The sequence below is a fragment of the Elaeis guineensis genome, chromosome 7, assembly GCF_000442705.2.
Source record: "Elaeis guineensis isolate ETL-2024a chromosome 7, EG11, whole genome shotgun sequence".
Taxonomy (NCBI): domain Eukaryota; kingdom Viridiplantae; phylum Streptophyta; class Magnoliopsida; order Arecales; family Arecaceae; genus Elaeis; species Elaeis guineensis.
In genome coordinates, this window is record NC_025999.2 from 78,824,338 (window position 1) to 78,851,535 (window position 27,198).

The following is a 27,198-nucleotide window of genomic DNA, read 5'->3' on the forward strand; positions in this document are numbered from 1 at the left end:
TTCTAGGTGATCTGGGAAGCTCCAATCCATGTTCAGGAAGCACTCCCTCACCTCCTTGCGGCAGATATCCAAATCGGTGTTAAAGGCATCTTGACTGAAGGCACACTTTTCATCCGAATATTCAGTGGATGTGCGGAAGGCTTCTACAGCTGCACATTCCGCTTCGGTAGCTTGTTCCTGGAACTTCCTTTCAACATTGATGGCCTTAGCTTGCACTTTCAACCTCTCTTTTTTCTCCGAAGCCAGTGCGGCTTCAATTTCTTTCAACTTATTTTTCAACTTAGCAACCTCAGCTTCTACCGCTTCTACCTTCGATTTGGCCTTGGCCTCTGCAGCTTCGGTCGACTTGCATTTCTTATCTACTTCAGTCAGTTCCTTTTTAGCATCATTCATCTTTGTAATGATGGTCGCCGCATAGTGCCCTGTCTACATTCATAAGACAGGAAGTGAGCAAAAAAAAAAAAGGAAAAGAGAAATAGAAGCAGATTCACCTTCACAAAAGCGAAGATCATCTGCCTCTGCTGTTTCGCACTATCTTCTTTCTTGGTCTCCTTTAGACTATCATTGAGGAGCATACCTTTAAAAGCACGGTTGGAGTTTTTCCAACTATCAAAAACCTTTTGGCGGTGGATGAACTCTGACCTTGTTCCTGATCCATCAGTTCTCCAGCAGAATCCAACTCGCCAATAAAGAGCCAACTTGGGGGGCAGGGAGCATAGCAGATTTCGAAAACTAGCTTCGAGAGGGAAGAATCGAAATAGCTTCCTCTTGAGTTAAAGTCGAAGGAACCCTCTCCTTTTCAACTTTATTTGAAGCTTTGGGTTTCTTCTGAATACCAGCAGACGAAGAAGATGCCATCCTTTTTATCGATCCCTTCAGCAACTTCTTCGCTTCCTCAGGCTTTATCGTTGCTGCGAAAAGATTCAACATCAACGAAAGACAACAAAAAGAGGCATCAGGGGAGGAATGGAGAGCTCCTCACCTCTGGGATCGGCTGTACTAACACCAGCGTTAAAGAGAGACCGCTCCAATAGCAACTTCTTTAGTGGGGGGTTTCCTATATCCCCTCAAGGTTGCAGAGTACTCTAGATCTTCATCTCCGAGCTTTGGGATTCGGAAGTCAGAATCCCTCAACCGACCCTAATGTGGACATCCCCAATCTTCGACAGAGGGATCAAAAACGAAAAAGAACGAATCTTCCAATTATGTACAGAAGATGGAGCCCCTTTCATCAATGCAGAGAATCTTCTTGGTGGGGAGACGTACTATCAATCTCCAGTATATCTCTTCACAATGTAAAAAGAGTGAAAAAGGGATAGAGAGGGCTGGATCCCGGCTCTAGAACAGAGAACCAAAAAATCGATGATAAAACGGAAGGAGTCGGAATGACAGAACACAAAAGAAGGTTAAAAAAGTGAAAAATCTTGACAACAAAAGGGTGAATAGGAAGCGTAAGTCCAGCCTTAAAGGTCTCTTCATACAAACTTATTCTACCAGGAGGAGTGTTTATTCTACCACTGAGATCAGGAGACTAATTCAAAGATAGTTGGGATCTTGTATTGAGCACGAATGCAATTCAAATCCCTAACTTCCAATTTATATTAATTTGGTCTGAAGCAAAATATGGGGTGCCATGTTCCTCATCCCCACTAACAGGAACACCCCAGAAGAGGAAGTGAGTGATTCGGAAGAGCGATTTTCACTATGGCTCCTAGAATCCGCTATTGGAAACATAGGAAACAACCGAACTAGAAAGATGAAAAAGAATAAAAAGAGGAGAGAAGAGAAACCAACCTGCTGTGGCACAATAAAAAAAGATGGCGATTTTTCAGGAGATGAAGATGATTGCCTGAAAGCAAACCGCCGAAGATCGAAAAACCCTCGATATGTGAAAGAAACTTGGAGGAAAAGAAAGAAAGTCTGAAAACGTATGGAAAAAGTCAGAGATCGCCTCCTTTTTAAACACAAAAAATCGGAACCGTTCGGATACTGAATCCTGTTTGGCTGTCCGATAATTGACACGTAGCGCAATCCATGGATAGCAGAGAGGCGTCAGTCGGCTAATTAATGATTGCGTAGGAAATGAGGTGCATCATTCTCTTGATTCTGTCGATCGCCCTTTAATCATGATTGCAGTTTGAAATGGCTCTTCGGTCCACCCAAGAAGCATATGCGTCACTCTCGTGGAAAAGACAACGCATCTTCGGCCAATCAGAATTTTGGTACTCCCTTCACTCAAATTGAACTTGGGAGCAGGAGGCATGTGTTGGGGGGATATTTTCTCTTTGGACCGAAGACATAAGCCAATGGCTAGATATGGGTTGTTAAGCGTGGTGATGTATCCAATTTTAGCTTCGGCATGTGATGATCCTGGATCTGACCATTGTCTCGAGCGGAATTTTTAGGATCGGCCATTTATGACTTCAACATCAAATTATTTACTCCTATCCTCACGACGACTGGTCTCGAACACAGACGACAGATAGTGGAGTACCTGAGTATGCCGAGTTCAGACTTCGGCCATAAGCATACACCAGACTCCATCAGACCTCATCTCATCAGGTAAGACCCAACTTAGCCATTCTATCTCCTCAGTACCCGCTTCCATCAAATTAGACCGAACTCTCTATTAAAGAGACAGGGCCGATGCCACCTGCGTTTATTTCAAAATTCAAAAGCACCCATGACTTTCAGTTGATCCTGGAATGGTAAGGGTAGGTGCAGTAACCACCCCATCAATCTCGACCGAAAGTTTAGTCACGTTGCGTCTGAATCACCTTATGATCTCTTTAGATGGTTGCATAACTTTGACCTACAAAAGAACCTACAGGGAACCTCCCAAGATACGCAACCATAATCTACTTCACTCCTCTTCTGTTTCCTTGTGATCCAACTTGAGTGTTGGAGGGTCCCTACCGGAGCCCACTCCGGTCAGGACTTATTTGTAGTTTTTTTTTCCGGGAGGATGCGTCACCGCTCCAGCAGTTTCCGACCATGGTCCAATTTCAGCGGCAACAAAAGATATGCAGGAATTAATCATAAAAGGGACTATTAAGATTGCATTTGCAGTCAGAGTTTGTATAGTGTCTGTACAGCTTAATCAATTTTATCTTTACAGTTGACCAATAATAAAAATAGTGACACTGGACTTCCCTTCGACTAATTCTATCTAGTCAAGGTCTGATAATAAGTTTCCATGCCTCAATTGTAGTCAGCGGCTAGAAGATGAAAAATTTTAAAAGGATGGGTTCTAGTATCATCAATATTGGCTAATTTGGATCACACTGGGTACGAAGAGGTTGCCGACTCCACTTTGAGATCATCTTTGCACAAAAAATAAGCATTGTTGCTTTTCTGATTATAGGCAATTTAATATGCTTTTTTTACTTCAACTGACTAGCCGCATCAGAACAGTAGTTTAAGGCATTGTTGTTCAAGGCCTCATTTGCATAACTTGTAAAGTTTTTGAAACTCTGAATAGGAAAGAAACTTGACACTTAATTTTTGATCAAAAACCTTCATTATTGTGATAGGCAAATTTATGGTTTCAAATTTAGAACTTAGCTTTTTTGGGAAAATTGACTTGTATAGGAGTCAAGAAATGAGCAGCATGTAGTGATTGGCCATAAGTGCCTGCCCTAGGGTCAGTGTGGCCAAAATTCTCAACAAAAACTAAACTGCTGTTGCCTAGGTAGTCTTCCTTGACCATACAGCAGAGACTATCCATGCCAACTCCCATTGACACTTGACCGTGCTTAGAATACAGTACTTGTGATGCAACATAGTCACATAGTTTCTCTTGGAGTAGATTATTCATTACATTATTCTGTTCTCCTTGATGAATTGTTCTTAGAAGTCTTGGTTCTCTAATTGTGGATATTGCAACCTAGGGTATGTTTCTTTTGCCACTGAATGTACATTTTCTTGCATAATGTTTCTAATCTCTTTTTTTGGTCAGTTTTGATGTCTTAGATATTAGTTCCGATCTGTTATTAGTACTAAGGAGTAATTATATATTTTGCCACATTTTTATTTCAGCTAACTGTATTTGTATACCATGTTTAGCTTCTTTTTTCTAGGTTATTCTTTATATTGTTCCATTCTTCTTGATGAATTGTTTGTACTTATTCATCTTGTTTCTCTAACTCTAGCTCTTGCAATTTAGGATATGTTTCTTCAGGTTCTCCAATATACATTCATCACACAATATTTCCAGGTTATATTTACTAGTAACATTCTGATTGCAGGAAGAGCATGACAGAATATGACCCACGTTTGGTTGCTCCTACGTGCTTGTACCTTGCATCCAAGGCAGAGGAGAGCACAGTGCAGGCCAGACTTCTTGTCTTTTACATTAAAAAAATGTGTAACTACTTATCTTTACTATGCTTATTATTTTTGAGGCGACCATGATCTTTACATGTATTCAGTGGCGGAGCTTATTTTTTCTTTTCCCTTTTTTTTGGTTGAGGAGGGGGGGGGTGCGCATATGTTGTTATTTGTGAAGTCCTGCTTTGTTGGATTACTTTAAGAGCTTGTTTGACAATAATCTACAAATATGTCTTAAATTGGCAACTTACATAGGTTTAATTTACAGAAATGTGTTTTTTTTTGAAAATGTCTCAACATAATTACAGCTGTTGGTTGCATATTATTTTGCTATCCACCATTATCTTCTCCTAAATAGACTCATTTAGTAGGGGGACTTTTATGATCTACAAGCTAATTTCTATTACAATGCTAAGTTGATATATGCAAATTTGTGGGGCATTTGCACTGTGTAGATGAGTTAGGTGACCAATTTAGTTCTTTAAAACTTCAACTAAGGATTCAAGTTTCGGTTGGACATCCCATGGGACTTCATGACAGGATGCCATTATACTTGTTGGGACAGGACTGTCCCACCATTGTCCCAACATCTGGATTGGCACACCTTGAGATGTCCCCTATACCAAATGTTGGGACAGGATAGGATGGCGGTGCATCCTGTTATATGGGAAAACTGAGACAGCCTCATTCCACTGGATTTAAAACTATGACTTTAACAACTTGATTTGAAAATATATTTGCAAACTATTAGTTATTACCATCATCCCCCTGAGAAAATCTTGGTTCTGCCACTGCATGCATTATATATGCTAGTACCATTATTCAAGTTACACATGACAGGTTCGGATGAAAAGTACCGCTTCGAAATCAAGGACATTCTTGAAATGGAAATGAAGCTTCTAGAAGCCCTTGACTATTATTTAGTTGTTTATCATCCTTATCGGCCGCTACTTCAGTAAGTTTTTTTTTTCCCAATCATTACAAGTTGTATTTTTTCCTAAATTGAATTAGTATTAGGTGAATTCGAATGTCATTATCTTTAACTTCTATGTGAAAATTCTGTAGTTATAAAACTTTGTCAGAGTAAACATAATAGTACAATCTTGAGCCAGTTATTATCTTCTCAATTTTCAAACTTATATTTAATTTATGGTCTTTCATGATGCACCTATTCTGTATTTCTGTTAATCATTTTAAGAATCTTTCTTTTTGTGGCTTTTGGTATTGGTTCATATGAATATCACATATATATTCTTATCAATGATGCTTGGGACCTGTACAGACTACAGACTATTGGACTACTATTGTGCTAAGCTTTTGCAAACAATACAACAGAATACCATAGGAAGATATATTTTTTCTAATCTAGAGACACATGATATCTTATACGGAAAAGCAGTGATGGCATTTGGCAGTTTGCCTACTTTGGAGACTATCATCACAATCAGTTTGTAGCACTAGATGAAACTGAAAAGAAGATCTAAAGCTCAAAGTGTAAAGAACAAACAAGTCATTAATGAATGACTTAAAGGCTCTAGCACAATAGCTATAAGTGAGTAAAACGACCGGTAACATCCAAGTGCAATATGATGTATACAACAAAATATACAAATAAGGTTATCTATATATCTACCTCATCTCAAATCAAATGCTTATTACATCTTTACAAATTATCATGGTATCCAAAGTAACTGTTGCATATATTTAATAGTTGTAATAGACCTAAGGTCTAACGATTTAAGTTCCGGTGGGATGGGGGCTGTCCCATCCCATTCCTTTGAGATTTCGGCACAGGGATGGGTGTGGGACCCTGAAATGTATTTCCAGCCTCTGTCTCGGCCGTCCCGACTTCATCCCTGCCAGATCAAGTGCCGGTACAGTCATCCCGATCATGCCTTAATTTTTTCTTTCATTGTTGAATGCCGATGATGCTTCGAACAGCCCATTCATCGTGGAGAGAGAGAAGAATGAAGGAGAAGGGAGTACTAACCTTTTCCTTTTTCCGTTGGTGCATTGGCGTTGGCATCGTTGTTGGAGGGATCACGATCTTCTCCCTTAAATTCTGATTTTCTAAAAGCAGAGTACGTCAAGAGAGACGACAACTCAGAAAGGGGAAGGGAGGAGAGAGGAAGGAGGCCGTCGGATTTTCCGACAAGGAGCCAAGCCAGCCGAGAGGGAGGAGGGAGGAGAGCGGAGAGAGGACCGGAGGGAAAGGAAAGAGGGCTCACGGCCTTCGGGCTTTGGTACGGAATTTTCTCCCACAACACCATCCATTTGATCGTGTCATCGTGATGTAACTCACGCTCAGCCTTTGGATATAGTTGATCTTCAAATTGCCCCAAGTTCAAGTGAACCGGGCAAATCCTGGAGCATATGCACGGTGGATAGAGCACAATTGGGAATTGGTGAAATACAAGGGGTAGCGTAGCGTGTTATCCACTGTGGGATTTGATGCAGTCCAATTGCACCAGGTGCATGCAATATGGAGGACGCGCCCACAACAAGCGTCCTTGACTCTATTCGGTCTTTGCGCCCACAATGTCAAGGCATTCGATTGTAAAAAAAAAATTATTTATGCAGTGGGATATCAATGTACATCATACTCATGTTTTAAGGGGTAGAGCTTTGACTTAATTCGTGCCCATGCAGCTATTCCCATGAAAAGAGATTGTCGTACCCAACATTCATGCGTAAAGGAATTCACGAGAGTAATTTTGTCGGACGAATTCGCATGGCCAACACTCGACATAATTGAAATAATAATCCATCTATTCATGCGTGGCTAGATGCTGCTTAGGCCGGGGTTGCTTTTTAAATCGGGCAAACAATATTCACCCTCAATACCCTATCTTAAAAGTGGGAGGAAGGAAAAAGATTTAGAGGATTGCTCAAATCAGGACTCCAAGTCTTTAGCCACCATTCCCAATGAAACCGTTGGGACTCAGTGATTTTCCCATGCCCAATTAAGAATGCATAGATGAATATAAATAATGATATTGAGATTAAGGGTATTTTGTGCTTTTTTAATGAATCAAGTGCTTTTCCAATTTGCTTCTTTGAAGTTTTTGGATCTCCAAAGTTAAACAGATTGATTTTATTAAGTTCTATTGTGTTTTATAATGCTATATTATGCTGGGTTTATATATACTGCATGTTAATGGGGGCTACAATCTATAGTAACTGTGTCCATATATGCAAGTATGTATGATATCTATATATTGACTTGGATACATACGTACAGAAATGCATGTGCATGAATATAAAACGTATGTATAAGGAGTCTTACTAGAGATTTACTCAGAACAAAATATATAAGGGACCATTGAAAGTTGGGATCTACAATGTTAACATAATTTTTACATATGAAATATTTTTTTGGATAACTATAATCATGGAGACTTATCCCAATTCTTAATGTCCAACTATTCTTGTTAGGGGCTACCTATGGTGTTATTGCAAGCTTTTTCAATTCCTTTCTCACAACTTCCATCTAGTTAGCTTTAGTACTCCTTTCTTCTTTCTAGAACCTTTACCACAAATTTGAGCACCTTTTCTTGGTAGAGCCTCCTCAAGTTTTCATTTTGCATTCCCCTAACAGAAATCAATCAATTTAAATTTGTAAGACTTATTATAATTTATAAGACAACAATTTGATCAATTTTTGGTATAGAAGTATTTAAACCCACTCAATGTTGGTTGATAAATATTTGAACTTGGAAGCTTGTATATCACAATTCTTATAATATTTTCAATATGCATCCAGTGTCAATATCTTTATATTTACTATTGCAACACACTTATATGCTGTTGGTTAGAAGCATTTAGATGCTCATCTTGGACTTTATATTATATCTGTTGGGCCTTTACTCTAGGATCAAAGACTTCACTTTATTTTCTAGTCAAAGCTTTAGGTATTTTGTTTGGATCCTTAACTTCTTTTTGACTTATATACATTCTGTTAAGGTCTGCTATTCTCTCGCTAAGGTAGAAAATTGTCCTGCTCTGCTTATATCGTAATATGTATACTCTATTATTGGTCCATATATTTAAGATAGAATTTACATGCTAAAATTCATATTTAGAAGTTGGACAAAAAATAAAACATAAAAAAGGATGCATATATTGTATATGACATACACAACTTAAATCTAATTTTTATTACTTATTATGAATTTCAATAATTATATAAAATAATTAAAATAAATTTTATTGATTATAAAAATATTTAAAAATGATAAAAATATTTAAGAAATTATAAAACAAATCCTAAACATAGAAAAGGATAGATAACTGGATATACCATATACAACTTAAATCTAATTTCTAGTTATTTTTTATGAATTTTAGTGATTATACAAAATAATAAAAATAGATTTTGATTATTAATTAGATAAATATCAAAAAAATAAAAATTAATGAAAATAATGCCTAGAAATAATATAAATATCCAAGTAATTTTTAAAATTATAATAAATTTTGAACTTTTATTTAACCAGAGTTAACAAAAAATATTAATAAATTATAATAAATTTGGAAAAATATGAATATAGCATAGGCAACTTAAATCCAATTTTTAGGTGCTCATAATTTTTTTAAACTAGATGGAGCCTAAATGCAAGCGACAGAAGGATCCGGATATTGGGTGGCATTTTGAAAAATCGGAGAAGGATCGATATTAATGAAAATATAATTACTGTAGACTAGAAAATAGAGGAGGTGGAGTCATCTGATTAAAGCAACACTTGGTGGGTGGCTTCACTGATATCAAGAAGTGTCCAAACTTGTAGAGGTTCAAATGTTGATGAGAGAGCATCTACAGAAAGAAAAGGAGGTGAAGACAGCATCCAAAGCTCGAAGAAAAGTCTTTGATCATCGAACATTTCAATCATATGTTCATGCAGACTTGGATGATGATAACAATTATTTTGATCTAGATGATTTAGAGGCAGCTCATCTACAAGAGGCTATTAAGGCTTTCCGACAAGACCAATGGCAACATGAGGTATTGAGATAGAGAGCATAGTTTGGATGCTCTCAATTTGAGAAGGGTGGTGGTTGGTGTAAGAGAAAGATCATGTTTACATTTACAGTTTGCTGGATTAGAGAGGAGTCAGTCCATGAAGATGGAAGCATCTTCAATCAAGTCATTGTTCGGTACATTTGGGAAGAAGTCGAAGAACTCAAGAGGTCCTAGCATCCATGATCTAGATCCTATATATATCCAGATCTAGAGTCAAAGCAATCATGAATTGATGACTATATAAATAGGGATAAGAAAAAACAAATAAAAAGGTTGATTGCTAACTGGTTTTACTTTAGCCATATTCTAGTATGGGTAATAGCAAATATGTACTTTCAATCGATGATTAGTACAGTACAGAAAGATGGTTCAGATATTGATCAATATTATTTTTATTTTTCGTATAGCTTACTATTTAAATCCTAAATATTAGTATGACCATGATATTGCCTTGGACGAGGAGCTTCTGATGGCCTTGAGGAATATAGTATATTGGCTAGAAAGTGATCTAAAGTTGATGCAGAAGCTATAAGTGAGGTAATAAAAGAGTAGATACCTATCGTAGTAGGATTGTAGGTATTTTTTTGAATTATATTAATTTATTAAAATTAAATGACCTTCAATGAGAAGTCTATATTGATTAGTAGGGAAAGTTTTTCAAGAGAAGAAAGAGCTTTGGAGAATGAGCAGATAGATCCATATCTAAAATGTCATCGGGTATAATTATGAGACTATTTTTTATTATCTTTAAATTTATGTATAGTGGAGGACCTAAACATTTATATACATATGTATTATTTGAATGCAGGGGAGTGGTGGGTCTAGTAAGGCACGTCCACACCCAATCTAAGAAAGATTGCCATTCGAATTTTATCATAGACTGTCTCATTAGGTGGATGCGAGTGCAATTGAAGTACATTTGCCCTGATCTATATAAAAAAAAAATCATCTAACCTCACAAAGATTAAGAGATCTGATTTTTATCCATTATAATATGAGGTTGAAGCTCAAGTATGTCAACAAGAGAAAAGAGCTCAGACAAAATGACCCATTGAGGAGGACTGTCCATGATGAGGATGCTATGCTGAGCTGGATTATAGATCAGGAAGCATGGGACCCACTGATGTTGGATGAGTCAGGAGATCCTCTCCGATCATGCAAAACAATAGCACATGAGGCAGGGATACAAGATGTGGATCGATGGGCAGCCTCTCATTTATCCTCCATTCAAAGTGGAATGTGAGATACTGGTGGAGATGAGGATGGATCAGGTAGTAGACAATTTGAGGATTTTGATCAACGATTTGATCACGGAATGTTCAGCTCAAGACTTTAAACAAGGATCTTCAAAGATAGCTAGATCATTGGGACCAGTAGTGGAGGTAGGGTAAGTCAACAAGTAAAGGCCAGTCAGAGCTTGAAGGGAGCTAGAGAGTTGCAGTTGAGGAGAGATGTGGAATATCTAAATTAAAGGAAAGGTAATAATTGATGCACTACAGGCAATTGATGATGTGTAGGTTCGAGATGGTGATAATGAGACACCGAAGCCTTAGATTCTAGATTGCTTAGATCATCTCGTGATAATAGCGATGATGATAATGATAGCAAGAGTGATGATAGATCTGATGATCATAATAGTTAGGATGGAGGGGGTGGTGAAACATATGAGATCAGTTTTTTTACTGAAGAAGCGTATTTCACTCATGCTACGTAGGATCAGGATCATGGAGCCAGACCCAGATCTAGATATCAGGACAAGCAGTTGCTGGCCTATAGAAGGAGAGGAAGAATTGTTGCAGGAGTGGCATACACACTGCAAATGTTTTGGATCATTTTCATGAAGAGCTGAGAATAACTAAGGAACGTCGATGTTGGGGATATCTGGAGTTTGTGGCATGGATGGAGTAAGATGTTTTGAGAAGTAGATTGGAGTCTAAGCAAGTTAGGTTATCATCATCGTCAATCAACGGAGGATCTGTCGGAGCATCAAATAGCCAAAGTGCATATCATGGCCCTTCTCTTTCTATGAGATTTAAATGTATACTTCCAATAGTCATATCTCGAGGAGTATTCTTATATGCAGTATTCATTATTATATGAATACATTTTTGGGCCACAGTATTGTATTATCTCTCATTATTCTAATCAAGAATGGATAGTCTCTTACCTAATGTACTATCAAGAGGACTATCCTGAACAATATCAAATACAAGATGAGCAATAAGGATAGGCTCCATATCAAAATTGGCATCATATGCAAGGCCTCGATTATGAGCAAGACCCAGATGTTTATGAGCTTCATAGGCATTTCACCTGAAATTAGTAGTAAATTTGATATGTTTATCTTAAACTGATGAATCTATTTTGTGTAATATTGAAATTATTAGCATGTACAAATGACTAAGCTCAAGTAGTATGAATTGCAACTTTTTCATCAAACTTCGATATTTTTACTTTATCAAGTACTCGTACTTGCGTTAATTATGAGAGATCAAGCAAAGATTTGCAATAACCTGAAAGATCATAATGCATCATACTGTTAGTATTAAATAGGACCGATCTATTATAAATATATTATTTTTGAAGTTCAAATATATTTAAACAATAAATAGATCAGTAAAACTTCAAGATAAATTCATATATATATACACACACACACACACACACATGTGCGCACGCGCGTGCGTAAGGGCGCCCCAAGCATGTATCGGGATGCCTGATCGGGATGGGGCAGGATGCGGGGCATTCCATTCCGGGCGAAGATTGAGATGCCTCCATCCCATGAGATTTAAAACATTGCTAGGGTCAATTACGTACATGATTCATACTCTTGGTAATGTTAAAATAGCAGAGGTATAAGGTGAGATGTTTGAACTAGGGCATTATGTACATGTTTTAAAGGTTTAGAAATCTAAGAAAAATAATATGAAAACAAACATGTGGCTTTGTGATTTCACTTGTTCCGGAAGGATCAGATATTCCACATGTTACATCTGCAGAATTATTAATAGTTAATGTGTGGTGACACATAGCATTTTTAAGTTTGGATCTAATTCCACTCAGTGTCATGCAAAACTATAAAAAAGATCCCTCTTTTCCCTTTTATTAGCTGTAGAAATGATCAAAGCCAACCTATCAAGGCATGGTTCAAATTAATTTTCTTTATCTGATAAGCTACACCTCATTATAGAAATCTCTTCTACCTCATGGTGTTTTTGGAGTGCCTCAATATGAGGGGTAATGCAAGGCTAGTCTCAAATAGTCCGTTTTTGAAAAATGCTTGGTAGTTTCCTGAAAATTCATGTATTGCTGGAACCTGGAAGTCAGTTCCGCCAGTCAGAATGGTTGGTTAAAGAATGAAGATAGAGGCATAATTTAATGCCTTCGCCATATTGACCGCTCATGTTCAATACTGAACAATACTCAGATAAGTAAAAATCCAAAACAGTCTTGATATGACACCATTGACCTAGTTGGAGTTGTGCTTGTCATGCGAATGATTAAGACTTAAACCTGATCTCTTTACAACTGTTAACTGTCTAATGAGTAATGACAGTGGTAATGAGTGTGAAGATGAGATTTGATATCTCATATTCTTGTTTTTCTCATATCAAAAACCAAAGGAACTGGAAACTCAAGCATCCGAAGAACCATGAAATCCCATGTCCTGTGGTCAAATTCTGTTGCAGAGATCCTAAGATAGCATGGCAATATAAAAAGCAATCCTTTGTCACTTCAATATCAGCATCAATTATAGTCTCCTTTACAAGCATGCTATCTGCTATGAGTTTAGGTTATTATCAAAGGAAGAACTTGTTAGATGTGTGTCCTAGATGTCAGGTTGGCTGACACATTCCTGTATAAATATAAGGACAAATTTGTAATTTTGACTATAAATAAATAAAAGAGTTATCTACTATCACATTGTGTTTGTGATACGTCCTTTGAGTTAGTAGGAATGTTAATTCGTATTTTCAAGAGTTAAAAATTTAAGGCATGAATTTACATAACTAACTCATAAACAGCTCCTGATCATAGGATCATCACGAGGATAGTGATCGATCCGGAAGGTTGGTGTACGATCGTTTCCTTAGGGTAGATGTATCTTGAGTCTATGGTGTGAAGACACCAGAGCGAGAGTACAGATATTCGTTGAGAACTAGAGTACTGAGCGTGACCACCTCGAGCAGTCATAAGGAAGTCTACCTTCTCGTCGATGACTAGCTCGATGCTGTAGCTGTGTGTCTAGTTCTTTGATCTGAGGTGCATCGACAGTTTACCTTGAGTGTGTTATAGTTTGACTATACCATAACTTGATCTCCTAGCCATTCAGAACCCTGAGGTGTATGTTGGCTGTAGCATATTCATTGTAGGAATCAGATCGACCAAGATGGGATCTATCAACCTCGGTAGATGATAGTCCTATGATGATCGAAAGATCGAGTCCTTAAGCTCGTGACCATGGCAGAGTGAAATAATGGAAGAGTTTTCCATTAGGATTTCACATCGGACTCGGATCGATCGATTAACTCATATGACTGATGTTGGGTTTGACGAGTTACCTTAACCCTAATTCAGTCGGGACTCATGATAGAGGAACTCAATCACACAGGTAGCTGCACAGAGAGATTCGTCTTCATTTCTGATGGGTTGCCACCATATACTGCTAGGTGTTACTTGTGGATTTTGAGAGCAATTAGAATGATATTGATGATCGATCATTCTAAATTGTCTGAATCAGAAGAGTTCTGGTCCATCGAAAGGAGTTTCGATGATGTCGATGATGAGATCACGACATGTCTCATTATCATACGAAAATGAACCTAACTGGATCACACAAACAAGAGTTAGGGTCTGGATGTCATCAATCAAGCTAGTCCAGTTCGATTGATTTGGATTAGATCCAATTAGGTTCAAGGAAATCGTGCTAGCACACCATTGAGCCTAACTTTCTCCTCGTATAATTTTTTCTATCTCGATTGAGCCAAATGTGATTTGACTCACCCAGAGAACTTTGAGAAGGTTTCTCTCAGTCTAAATGAAGCTTGTCCAGCTCAGAAAAGCCTTGTCTTAATTCATGAGATGAATTTAAGACAACACCTGTTAATTCCTGTCACCTGTCATTTTCATTTTAGGACATCTGTCAAATGTTGACATATGGGTCTTAAACTGAAGGCCACTTGGCAAGAGCTCATTGGAGGATTTTTGTGGAGTGTCCACATGCCAAATCCACATTAAATTGGATGCCATAATCAGATTATGGCGTGAGTCCAATTGGATTAAGTGGGCGCCCCAAGTGGATAAGCATGGAGAGTCTTGATCAACATGGACTTTTGGGCGCCACCTCCCTTGTGCTTATCCAAAGATGGCGCCAACATAGGAGAGAGAGTGGAGTTCTTATCTGATGTGATCAGATGACATCACTCCACCAATCAGAATTTTTCTGGATTTATTGGAATTTTCTGATTGGTCGAATGATGTGGCACTGCGCAGTGCAGTAGAGTCTATATAAACCCTGTCTGTGCCTAGGGTTTAGAGATTCTGCTCCCTACCCAGCAAAAGCCAGCCACCCCTCTTTTCCATATCCTCCCTGGTGCTCTCTCTCCCCTCTTCACGCCCAAAAGGTTGGGCGTCCATCTGGTGAAGGATCAAGGCATGGTGACGCCTTGAACAGGAAGGCTGCTGGACTTCTTCGACAGGCTGCTGCTCCAACTTTAGGAAGACTTTTGAAGATCTTTCTAATCAGATTTAGTTCTGATTTTTGGAGCAGAGATTCGCGAGGAGAAGACGATCTAGATCCTGCCCGAGTGGATACTGGTAGAGGCCAGGCGATTGCGTGGCTAAATCAGAACCTCAGGCTTGTTGCGATCATCTACAGGGTAATCAGATTACCCTTGAGGTATTTCATGTTTCCTCATTTTTTAGATTTATTTTAGAATTAATATCAGATAATAAAATTAGATCTAGAGATTTAGATCTGAAATAAATGTAGGATAAAATTTTTTAAAATTATTCCGTCCCAGATTTGATGAAATCTGGAAGATCCTACAAAGAAAAAGACGGTTTTTCCTTCAACTGGTATCAGAGCCAGGTTGATGGCTCAGTTTCAGATCTAATTTAGATCTGATTTTAATTTTAATTTATCTGATATTAAAGGATTTCAGATGTCACATCAGATGTGATAGGATCTGAAATCAAAATATTTAAAATTAAATCTGAGAAGATCTAATATGCATGAGATGCATGACTAGACTAGGAATAGTTTGATCTATGAATAGTCTTGTAAGTTTATGTTCTAATGAGATTAAAATATAATTTAGATCTAATTTATTCTCTGATTTTGATGATATAAATGTTATATATTCAGATCAAAAATAGAAAATAAAAATTTGGATAATATATAAGATTGATCTGTTGCATGCCTAGACTAGTTATAGAATTGTTCTAGTAACTGTCTAGAATAAATTTTATGTTGAATAGTTCAATTTAAATTTTATTTTTCAGATGTTACATGTGATGTATTAAATCTGAAAGCATGTTAATTAGATCAATTTTTTGATACATGAGATGTATGCAAAGCATGTATTAGTTAGATCTTAAATTGTATATGTGATATGTAAATTTAGATCTAACTAGTTTTGTAGTTAAATTTATATTTTTGATTAAGGTGTTTCTCATGGCCGTCCGGTCATAAGAATAAAGTAGGGTTTAAAGGCTCTCTCCTCCCATTTAATGGGTGTTCTTATGACGTGTAGGGGTGCTGCGCGTTCATCCTTAATAAAAATCAAACTTACTTTTCTGCAAAACCCTAGATCTTGAAACCCTAGGATTTATTTTACATGTTTTGTTTATGAACCCAAGACTTAATTAATGAATTAAGCTTATGAAATTAAATTAGGTCTAAAATTGAGAATTTGAGATCTAAGTCATTTTTATAAAATTGGGTTTGGGCTTGGGTAGCTCAATTAGGTCTAGCGGTTGATCAAACCGAATCAAAAGTTGGTTAGGTGGGATCATGAAAGCTAATAATTGACCAGTCTAATAGGATTAAGTCTAGGTTAAGGTCAAATCACATTCATATGTGACTCAATCAAGTTAAGATCTAATTTAGCTCAGTGGTTAGAGCTTGGATTGTAGGCTAACCCAATTGGTTCTGGTTTGACAATTTGGTGTCTAAGATAAGTTGGGCAGATTCGACCGAATGGTTTTTAATTGGGAGCTACTCGACTCGAATGCATTCTTGTCAAGTTAATGGCATATCCCTCCCACCGGTCTCACTTACCTGGCCATATGTGTCGACCCAGTTCTGATTAGAGGTGGCTAACAATTCGAGCTAACCCATGCCACTAGGTAAGTCATAATTGTTATGACTATGTCAAGTCAAGTTTAATGAGACCTAAATCAAATCTCCCTAAGAAAATATTAAGTCTAGGTCTTCCACCATTGTGGATGTGCGGGCCCTTTCCGGGGTTGATTGTTCTCGACTGGATACAGTGGCTCAGTTGTATCGGGAAGACGTAACCATGTTCATTAGGCATTGGATGCTACGAATTAGAGGATGGGTTGGGCTCAATATTCCGGATACGGTGAGGGACCCAATCAGGAATCTAGTTTGTGCAAATGGTGGGTTTGACTTAACTAAGAATTGGAGCAATATTCCGGGCACGGTGAGCTTCATGAATTAAAGACCAAGTTTTGGATGCACCATGATTAGAGAATCATTGGACAAGAGTTGTCCACCCATCGGTTGACCCATCACCAATAACTGTTAGGTGAGGTGGTGAGCCAGTCAGTGAGACCGCACCACCCACTAAAAATCATTAATAACGGAGATTTTCACATCTCTACCAAGGGAGTGTAGGGATCTGAGAAAATAGTGGGAGCCTAATTTGTTTAAAAATTAAACCCCTAAACAAATTGGTTGAGTCTGATTACAAAATCTAACTAGAAACTGTTAAGTCTCTACAGGAAACATGTCTGCGTCCAACCCCCTGACCAAAATACTAGACACCCACAGATTGACTGGATCCAATTTCAAGGACTGGTTGAGGAACTACAGAATTGTTCTGGATTTCGAAAAATTGACTCATGTCTTGGACCAGGACCCACCTACCATGCCAGCACGTCCGACTGCTGAACAGAGAGCGTTTTTGGAAAAGTGGACGGATGATGATAACAAAGCAAGGTACTACATGTTGGGTGCAATGTCTGATGACTTGCAGCGCCAACATGAGAACATTTTGACTACTCGCCAAATGTTGGCTCACCTATAAGAGTTGTTGGTGAACAAAGTCGCGCAGCCAAGTATCAAGTTTGTCAAAGACTTTTTAAGGCTAAAATGCGTGATGGGCAATCAGTCCAAGATCATTGTTTGACAATGATCAAGGACCTTGAGGAGCTTGAGAAGCTCGGTATCATCTTAGACAAGGATTTTCAGATTGATGTGATCCTTCAGTCCTTGTCTGATGCATATGGTCAGTTCATTATGAACTTCTATATGCATAAGATGCAGTGTACCTTGGCTGAGTTAATGAACATGTTGGTTACGGCTGAGCTTTTTTGAAGAGTTCAAAAGGCTCAGTCCTTACTGTGGAGCGGACTTCTTCCAAGAGTCTTTTGGAAAGAAGAAAAAGTCTGCGAAGAAGCAGAAGGTGGATGGGAAAAGGAAGAAGATGGAACCGAAGAAGAAGGCTGCTGAAAAGAAAAATGTTTCCACTGCAATTCAGACGGCCATTGGAAGCGGAACTGTCCTCAGTACCTGGCCATCCTGAAGAACAAGAAAGATGGTCCTTCTGGAGGTATGCTCGTTATAGAATCTAATCTTACGGTTTTTCTGCATCCAGTTGGGTACTTGACTCTGGTTCTAGTGCTCATTTGTGTACTTCTATGCAGGATCTTGAGGAGAGCAGAAGGCTGAGGGATGGGGATATGATCCTACGTGTTGGAAACGGAGCAAGAGTTGCTGCTGTGGCCGTGGGAACCTACCCTCTGCGATTACTGTTAGGATTAGATTTAGTTCTTAGAGATTGTTATTATGTGCCTGCAGCAAGCAGAAATTTGATTTCTGTTTCATGTTTAGCACAAGAAGGCTATGTGATTAGTTTTCATAAGGATCATTGTAACATATTTTATGAAAATAATAAAGTTGCAAATGGTTTTCTTATTAATGGTCTCTATCAGCTACATATTGATGTATCTGTATTTCATATCGAGCAAAATGTGAATGCCATAGGAATTAAAAAGGCCTAGAGTCTAAATGATAGGTATCTGTGGCACCTAAGGCTAGGTCATATAGCGGAAGACAGGGTTAACAAATTGGAGAAATCCGGACTGTTGAGTCTGTTGACTTTCGAGTCATATCCAGTTTGTGAATCATGCCTTCAAGGCAAAATGACCAAACTCCCTTTTGTAGGACATGGGGAAAGGGCCACAGACCTACTTGCTCTAGTACATACGGATGTGTGCGGCCCATTTGATGTGTTGGCTAGAGGCAACTATATCTACTTCATTACCTTTACCGATGATATGTCTAGGTACGGGTATGTGTTTCTAATGAAACACAAGTCTGAAGCCTTTGAAAGGTTCAAAGAATTCAGACATGAAGTAGAAAAACAAACAGGAAGGCCCATTAAGGTTCTTCGATCAGATCGAGGAGGTGAATACCTTGGTCGGGAGTTTCTAGACTATCTTAAGGACAATGGCATAGTCTCTCAATGGACTTCACCTGGAACGCCACAACTCAACGGGGTTTCAGAACGGAGAAACCGGACCCTATTAGATATGGTCTGTTCCATGATGAGCTTCACGGACCTCCCTGAGTTTCTTTGGGGACATTGTCTCATGACAGCAATATATGTATTGAATAAGGTTCCATCTAAAACTGTTCCTATCACACCATATGAGATATGGCATGGTAAGAAGCCAAGTCTGAATCATCTCAAAATTTGGGGTTGTCCGACTCATATCAAAAAACAACAAGCGGACAAGTTAGAGTTCAGATCTTTTAGAGCTCGATTTATAGGATATCCTAAAGAGTCATTAGGATACTATTTCTATATTCCGGAAAATCATAATGTGATTGTGAGTCGAAATGTTATTTTTCTTGAAAAACAGTTTATTCAAGATGGTGGCATCGGAAGAATAATTAAGCTCAAGGAGAATGTCTCTCAAGAGCAACGAGCTAAAGAACTTGAGGAACCAAATCAATCAGAACCAGTCCTAACACAACCTCTTCCACCTCGTAAATCGACTAGGGTTTTCCGTCCTCCTAAAAGGTACTTAGGTACCATACAAGAGGATATAGAGAAAATGTTCCTCACGGGAAATGGGGGTCATGGTGATGATCCCAAGACCTATGACGAGGCGATATCAGATATCGACTCCAAGAAATGGTTAGAGGCAATGAGATCAGAAATTGACTCGATGCACTCAAACCAAATCTGGATCTTGGTAGATCCACCTGAAGGTATTGTACTTATTGGGTGTAAATGGATCTTCAAGAGAAAGATAGGTGCAGATGGGAATGTAGAGACATTCAAGGCTAGGCTCATAGCGAAAGGTTATAGTCAACGCGAAGGTATTGACTATCAGGATATCTTCTCGTCCGCAGCCATGTTAAAATTCATCCGCACATTGCTTGCTGTTGCAGTCTATTTCGATTATGAAATATGGCAGATGGACGTGAAAACGGCATTCTTAAATGGACATCTTGAGGAAGATATCTATATGGAACAGCTGCTTGGTTTCACATCCAGTGATGATGATTACAAGGTCTGCAAGCTGCAAAGGTCTATTTATGGGCTTAAGCAAGCATCTCGAACTGGAATACTCGTTTCAATGATGTGATTAAAATGTTTGGTTTCATCAAGAACGAGGAGGAACCATGTGTATTAAAGAAGGTCAGTGGGAGCACAGTTGTCTTCCTCGTACTGTACGTAGATGACATCCTCCTAATTGGGAATGATATTTCTATGTTGACCTCAGTCAAAATATGGTTGTCTAAGGAGTTCTCTATGAAAGATCTAGGAGAGGCATCCTTTATACTGGTATTAAGGTCTATAGAGATAGACCAAATGGATGCTGGAACTTTCACAGAAGATGTACATAGAGGAGGTGCTAAAAAGGTTTAGCACGAAAAACTCCAAAAGAGATTTAGTATCTTTTAGACATGGCATTCATCTCTCCAAGAAGATGTACCCTAGCACACCTGAGGAGATTGAACGCATGAGCAAGATCCCTTATGCTTCCGCAATAGGGAGCCTCATGTATGCCATGCTATGTACACGACCTGATATAGCCCATGCTGTGAGTGTCACAAGCAGATATCAGTCGAATCTAGACGAAGAGCACTGGACTTCTGTGAAATGTATCCTTAAGTACTTGAGAAGGACTAAGGATATGTTTCTAGTCTTTGGAATGGAGAACTCCAGGTTCAGGGATTTACAGACTCAGACTTTATGTTTGATATAGATGATCGAAAATCGACATCTGGAAGTCTGTTCATTTGCAATGGTGGTGCAGTTAGTGGAAGAGTTCCAAGCAGACGGTGATTGCTGATTCCATCATGGAGGCAGAGTATATTGCTGCATCGGAAGATGCGAAGAGGCATTCTGGTATAAGAAGTTTGCCGCAGAGCTTGGAGTGATGTCATCGGATGCCATCTCTCTTTACTGCGACAATAATGGCATCATAGCTTTAGCTAAGGAGCCAAGATCTCACCAGAAGTCCAAGCATATCGAGCGGTGATTCCATCTGATCCGTGATTATCTTGAAAAGGATTATGTCGAGGTTAAGAGAGTCGACTCCACAGACAATGTGGCAGACCCACTGACAAAACTATTAGGCCAGCAGAAGATCGAAGCCCACCTTGAGAAGATGGGACTTAGATATGTAGTCAATTGGCATTAGGTCAAGTGGGAGTTTGTTAGATGTGTGTCCTAGATGTCAGATTGGCTGACACATTCTTGTACAAATGTAAGGCCAAATTTATAATTTTGACTATAAATAAATAAAAGGATTATTCTACTATCACATTGTGTCTGTGATACATCCTTTGAGTTAGTAGAATGTTAATTCATATTTTCAAGAGTTAAAAATTTAAGGCATGAATTTACATAACTCATTCATAAACAGCTCCTGATCATAGGATCATCACGAGGATGGTGATCGATCTGGAAGGTTGGTGTACGATCGCTTCCTTAGGGTAGATGTGTCTTGAGTCTATGGTGTGGAGACACCGGAGCGAGAGTACAGATATTCGTTAAAACGAGAGTACTGAGCGTGACCACCTCGAGCAGTCATAAGAAATCTACCTTCTCGTCGATGACTAGCTCGATGCTACAACTGTGTCTAGTTCTTTGACCTGAGGTGCATCGACAGTTCACTTGAGTGTGTTATAGTTTGACGACACCATAACTTGGTCTCCTAGCCATTCGGAACCCTGAGGTGTATGTTGGCTGTAGCATATTCATTGTAGGAACTAGATCGCACCAAGATGGGATCTATCAACCTCGGTAGATGAGAGTAGTCTATGATGATTGAAAGATCGAGTCCTTAAGCCCATGGCCATGGCAGAGTGAAATAATGGAAAAGAGTTTTCCATTAGGATTTCACATCGGATTCGGATCGATCGATTAACTCGTATGACTGATGTTGGGTTTGACGAGTTCACCTTAATTCTAATTCAGTCGGAACTCATGATAGAGGAATCAATCACACAGATAGTTGCATTGAGAGGTTCGTTTTCATTTCTGATGGGTTGTCACATATACTGCTAGGTGTCACTGGTGGATTTTGAGAGCAATTAGAATGATATTGATGATCGATCATTCTAAATTGTCTGAATCAAAAGAGTTCTGGTCTATCGAAAGGAGTTTCGATGATGTCGATGATGAGATCACGACATGTCTCATTACGATACGGAAATGAACCTAACTGGGTTACACAAACAAGTGTTAGGATCTGGATGTCATCAATCAAGCTAGCCCAGTTCGATTGATTTGGATTAGATCCAATTAGGTTCAAGAAATCGTGCTAGCACACGATTGAGCGTAACTTTCTCCTCGTTAATCTTTTTATCTCGATTGAGTCAAATGTGATTTGACTCATCCAGAGAATTTTGAGAAGGTTTCTCTCAGTCTAAATGAAGCTTGTCCAGCTCAGAAAAGCTTGTCTTAATTCATGAGATGAATTTAAGACAACACATGCTAATTCCTGTCACCTGCTATTTTCATTTTAGAACATCTGTCAAATGTTGACATATGGATCTTAAACTGAAGGCTACTTGGTAGAGCTCATTGGAGAATTTTTGTGGAGTGTCCACATGCCAAATCCACATTAAATTGGGCGCCATAATCAGATTATGGCGTGAGCCAATTGGATTAAGCGGGCGCCCCAAGTGGACAAGCATGGAGAGTCTTGATCAACATGGACTCTTGGGTGCCACCTCCCTTGTGCTTATCCAAAGATGGCACCAACATAGGAGAGAGGGTGGGGTTCTTATCTGATATGATCAGATGACATCACTCCACCAATCAGAATTTTTCTGGATTTATTGAAATTTTTGATTGGTCGAATGATGTGGCACTGCGCAGCGCAGCAGGGTCTATATAAACCCTGTCTGCGCCTAGGGTTTAGAGATTTTGCTCCCTACCCAGCAAAAGCAGCCACCCCTCCTCTTCTCCACGTCCTCCCTGGTGCTCTCTCTCCCCTCTTCACGTCCAAAAGGTTGGGCGTCCATCTGGTGAAGGATCAAGGCGTGGTGACGCCTTAACAGGAAGGCTGCAGGACTTCTTCGACAGGCTGCTGCTCCAATTCAGGAAGACTTTTGAAGATCTTCTTAATCAGATTTAGTTCTGATTTTTGGAGCAGAGATTCGCGAGGAGAAGATGATCCAGATCCTGTCCGAGTGGATACTGGTAGAGGCCAGGCGATTGCGTGGCTAAATCAGAACCTCAGGCTTGCTGCGATCATCTACAGGGTAATCAGATTATCCTTGAGGTATTTCATGTTTCCTCATGTTTTTAGATTTATTTTAGAATTAATATCAGATAATAAAATTAGATTAGAGATTTAGATCTGAAATAAATATAGGATAAATTTTTTTAAAATTATTCTGTCCAGATTTGATGAAATCTGGAAGATCCTATAAGAAAAAAGGGGTTTTTCCTTCAGAACTGTTGTAACATCAGTCAAGGACGATGAAGCATGGTCATGCAGGATATCTTGGAAAGCTGGGGTATGATATGGATACAGTATGATAGTGAATATATGTATATCTTTGAGATATATATGTATATGTGTGTGTGTGTGTGTAAAAATCATAAAGCACAGTGGGTGCTCAACTAACATAGTTTGTGTTGTATGATGTGTTAACTTCCAGAAAGCCTGATTTAATTGCCATTCAAATCCCTGGTCCCAATCCCTGGTCCAAACTATGGTATGAACACAGAATTTCAAAAATTACCATTCATCATTAAAGGGTTGGCATTCATTAAAAAAAGAAAGAAAAAAGAAAGAGCTTTCTCCCTCGTTCTTGAAGGCATTAGGGAAGCATTTGAGTGTATCCAAAGCACTTCCCTTAATTTTGAAAAGTAGAATACTTAACAAGTCCATCTAGTTCAATTGAAGTAGAGCACAAAGCTCTTAACCTATGATTATGGTTCTAGTAGGGGTGCAATGGAGCCAAACTGAGTAGAGTAAGTTGGAAGCTTGAGTTTGACTCGACTCAAAATACTCGGATTCAAAACTTGGCTCGAGATCACTAAGCTGTAATATCCTAAGCTCGAGTTTGGCTTGATGAAAAGTAGACAAAACTCAAAATCGACTCGACTCTACTCGAATGTCAATCGAGCCATACTCGAGCTCGAACTAATCGAGCCTTAGTCTACTAATAATATATATATTATAAATAAAAATAATAATATTATATATATAAATATATTCGAGTAGGCTTGTGAGCTTTTGAATCGAGTATCTTGCTACTCGAGCTCGATTCGAAAAACCATTCGAGCTATTCGAGGTTGATAATAACCGAGTCGAGCTCAAATAGTTCGCGAGCGGCTCGACTCATTTGCACCCCTAGGTTTGAGCTCTACGGTGGAATTCTTTTAGAGAGGGTGAGCCTTGGCACAATGGTAAGATTGCTTTATCCATTTTACATATTCAAAACATGGAAACAACCTCTTTGGATGTGGGGTAAAGCTGCATATATTTGACCGTCTCTAGACCTGACCCCACAATGGCAGTAGCCTCGTGCACTAGGCAGCCTTTTAGAATACTTAAGTATCAAATGCATATCCGATGAGTGTTGAATAAGTATTAGTTTTTAGGGCTACCAAAACATATGAGCTATTCGCGAGCTAGCTCTTGTTTAGCTCAAAATTTAGCTTGGGCTCGGTTCGCTCATTTGGTGAATGAACTGAGATCGAGCTGGATTTTTGAGCTCCAAAATTAAACAAGCTGAGCTTGAGCTTGGTTCATCTTGCTTGGTTTTAGTTTGGTATAGCTTGATATCCGAAAAATTATATGTACAATATTTATATATGACCGTTTTAATATTTTCTATTATTTATTTATTAATAAGCATTCTTAGCCAAGAGCTATGGAGTCTGTCATAGATTTAATTTCAAAGTCAAGATTATTTATAAGTTAAATAACACAATAGTCATTACATTGAATCCAATGGCTTGAAGGTGGGCAGAGGGCTTGTCTGATTTGTGCACTTACCCTTTAGGGCTTTTCGCATATATTGGCTTTGAACAGTGCACTCTCTCTCTCTCTCTCACACACACACACTTGCGCACACAAAGAATTAATATGCCCCTGAATTGGAGAAGGCCATGGAAGTGATGAGAAAGAAGAGAGCCACTGTTACCCTTATGGGTGTATGTGTGTGTATCAGAGAAGGGGGTTGAAGGTGCTACAGGGAAAAGAGAGAGCGAGAGAGGGAGGCCATGAATGCGAGAATGGCTTGCTTGGGAGAGAAATCAAGGCTGTGATCACTAGGATGGCTTTGGATTTGCACCTCCCATCGGTTTAAGCATGCCTCTTTTGTGTACTCTTAATGCTCTTTGAACTAGGGTTTCCTTTTTTTTTCCTTTTCCTTTAGCAAGCTTAGCAAGCCAAGACTCGAGCTCTCGAGGGGGGGTGGGGGGAGAGAGAGAGAGAGATCTATATGATTTCCCTTCTATGTCAAACATGTGCCTGTCGAACTCTCTGTCTTTCCTTATTATATTTTATATTTCACCAATAATTTTTGTGGGTTCATAATCCATGAAAAAAGAGCTTGCTTCAAGTGGAAAAATTAATTGTGTTCCTCCCTCTTGCATTCCACATTCCAAAGATTATATATGTGTATTTATGTTAAAGCTCGAATTTTTTGAGAGCATTTAGCCTGGAATGCTTCCAAATGAAAATCAATATCAAAATGAAAAATCCACGTCATTGATATTACTCTACATTTTCCTGATTGACTGGAATATGTATTTTTTTGAGGTCTTTTACCCACAAGACAAATGTATGCAGAATGATACAATATTAACTCTAATTGCATGATACTGTGCTTAAATTATCTAGAAAATGCTAAAGGTCACTGCTCGCAATCAAGCCCTAATGATGTGCTCAAGGAATCCTGAACCACCTAACACTCATCTACCTCTCATGTATTATGCCAATCTTGAACCGCCAAATATGACTGGTGAACTGAGCAGTGAATAGAAAAGATATTTTAGCAGCTTTTTTGATTTATATTCTAGAAACATCCAGATCCACCAGATTTGGCCTTAGTATGTTTTAAGATGTCCAGATCAAGATCATCTAAAAAAATATGATCTACAATGTGGTTTTGGCTGCTGTCTGTTTTGCTACCACTCATTTCATGCCAACTTCATGCATAGGCAAGGGATGCCGAAAGTAAATGATATTTGATTTCTATCCAATTTAGATAGTGTAGATCTTGATCAATGATGCAGATTTTTATTCTGAAATTATCATTGCTGATTTTCATTGGGAAGTATGCAGGATGCGGCCAAAAGCTTCATGCCAACTAAAATAATATTTTTATTCAATGAATAGTGATTGAAGAAAATAAGATTCAATTTTTTATTACTATTCATTATTTCTGTTACAACAGATAATAACAGGCTTGGGCCAACATATTTATTTCAAATAAACCATCTTGAGGTGAAATAGGCAAATAACAGCCTTTATTTCTGTTATAACAGAAATAACAGTTTCGACAGGGGCCTATTTTCAAGGATATTACAATTATGTAAACCTTAATTAGATCTTTAGGTCTTTGATGAGAAATTATTGGTTGGACCTGGTCCAAAGTGGACCATAGATAATTTGGTACTTAGGACGAGGAAACGGGATTAAATACACAATAATGCGTGTTGTTAAAGAGAGGAAAGGTATTAAATGCATGATAAGACGTGTGTTAAGGAGGGAAAATGGAGGAATAAGGATCAAATAATCTATGGTCCACTGTGGACCAGGTCCAACCAATAATTGGTCGGTCCTTGATAATTAAAAATATGTAAATTCTGTAACATCGTAAAATTTATCTTCCTAAAATGGTGGTGCGAAAATAGTATTTTTCTGTGACAACCATACTAGTACAACTATTCCACTTCAAAAAAGTAAATGTGGAGACTGACTAAAAATATCTCTTTTATCAGGTTATTGCAGGATGCGGGCATGGGAGATTTGACACAGGTCGCTTGGTAAGCATTTAATCTTATTTCGTTTTGAAGGAATTTGATGTAGTTTCTGATATGTCCTGAAGGTTTTCCTTATGTTTATGGATCTGTTTCCCAGTCTTAATTTGCCAAACATGTAGCAGAGTAATA

At 38.5% G+C, this 27,198-nt stretch overlaps 1 protein-coding gene across 6 annotated transcripts in view; it reads left to right on the top strand.

Moving 5' to 3' along the window:
• Positions 1-27,198, top strand: part of LOC105033191 (cyclin-C1-1) — a 45,436-nt gene that overhangs the window by 17,103 nt on the left and 1,135 nt on the right. For all 6 annotated transcript variants that reach the window (XM_073261168.1, XM_073261172.1, XM_029261246.2 and 3 more), the window contains 3 exons: positions 4,248-4,366; positions 5,170-5,284; positions 27,028-27,072. In XM_073261168.1, coding sequence (XP_073117269.1) covers positions 4,248-4,366; positions 5,170-5,284; positions 27,028-27,072 — 279 coding nt within the window. The remainder of the gene's footprint in view (positions 1-4,247; positions 4,367-5,169; positions 5,285-27,027; positions 27,073-27,198) is intronic.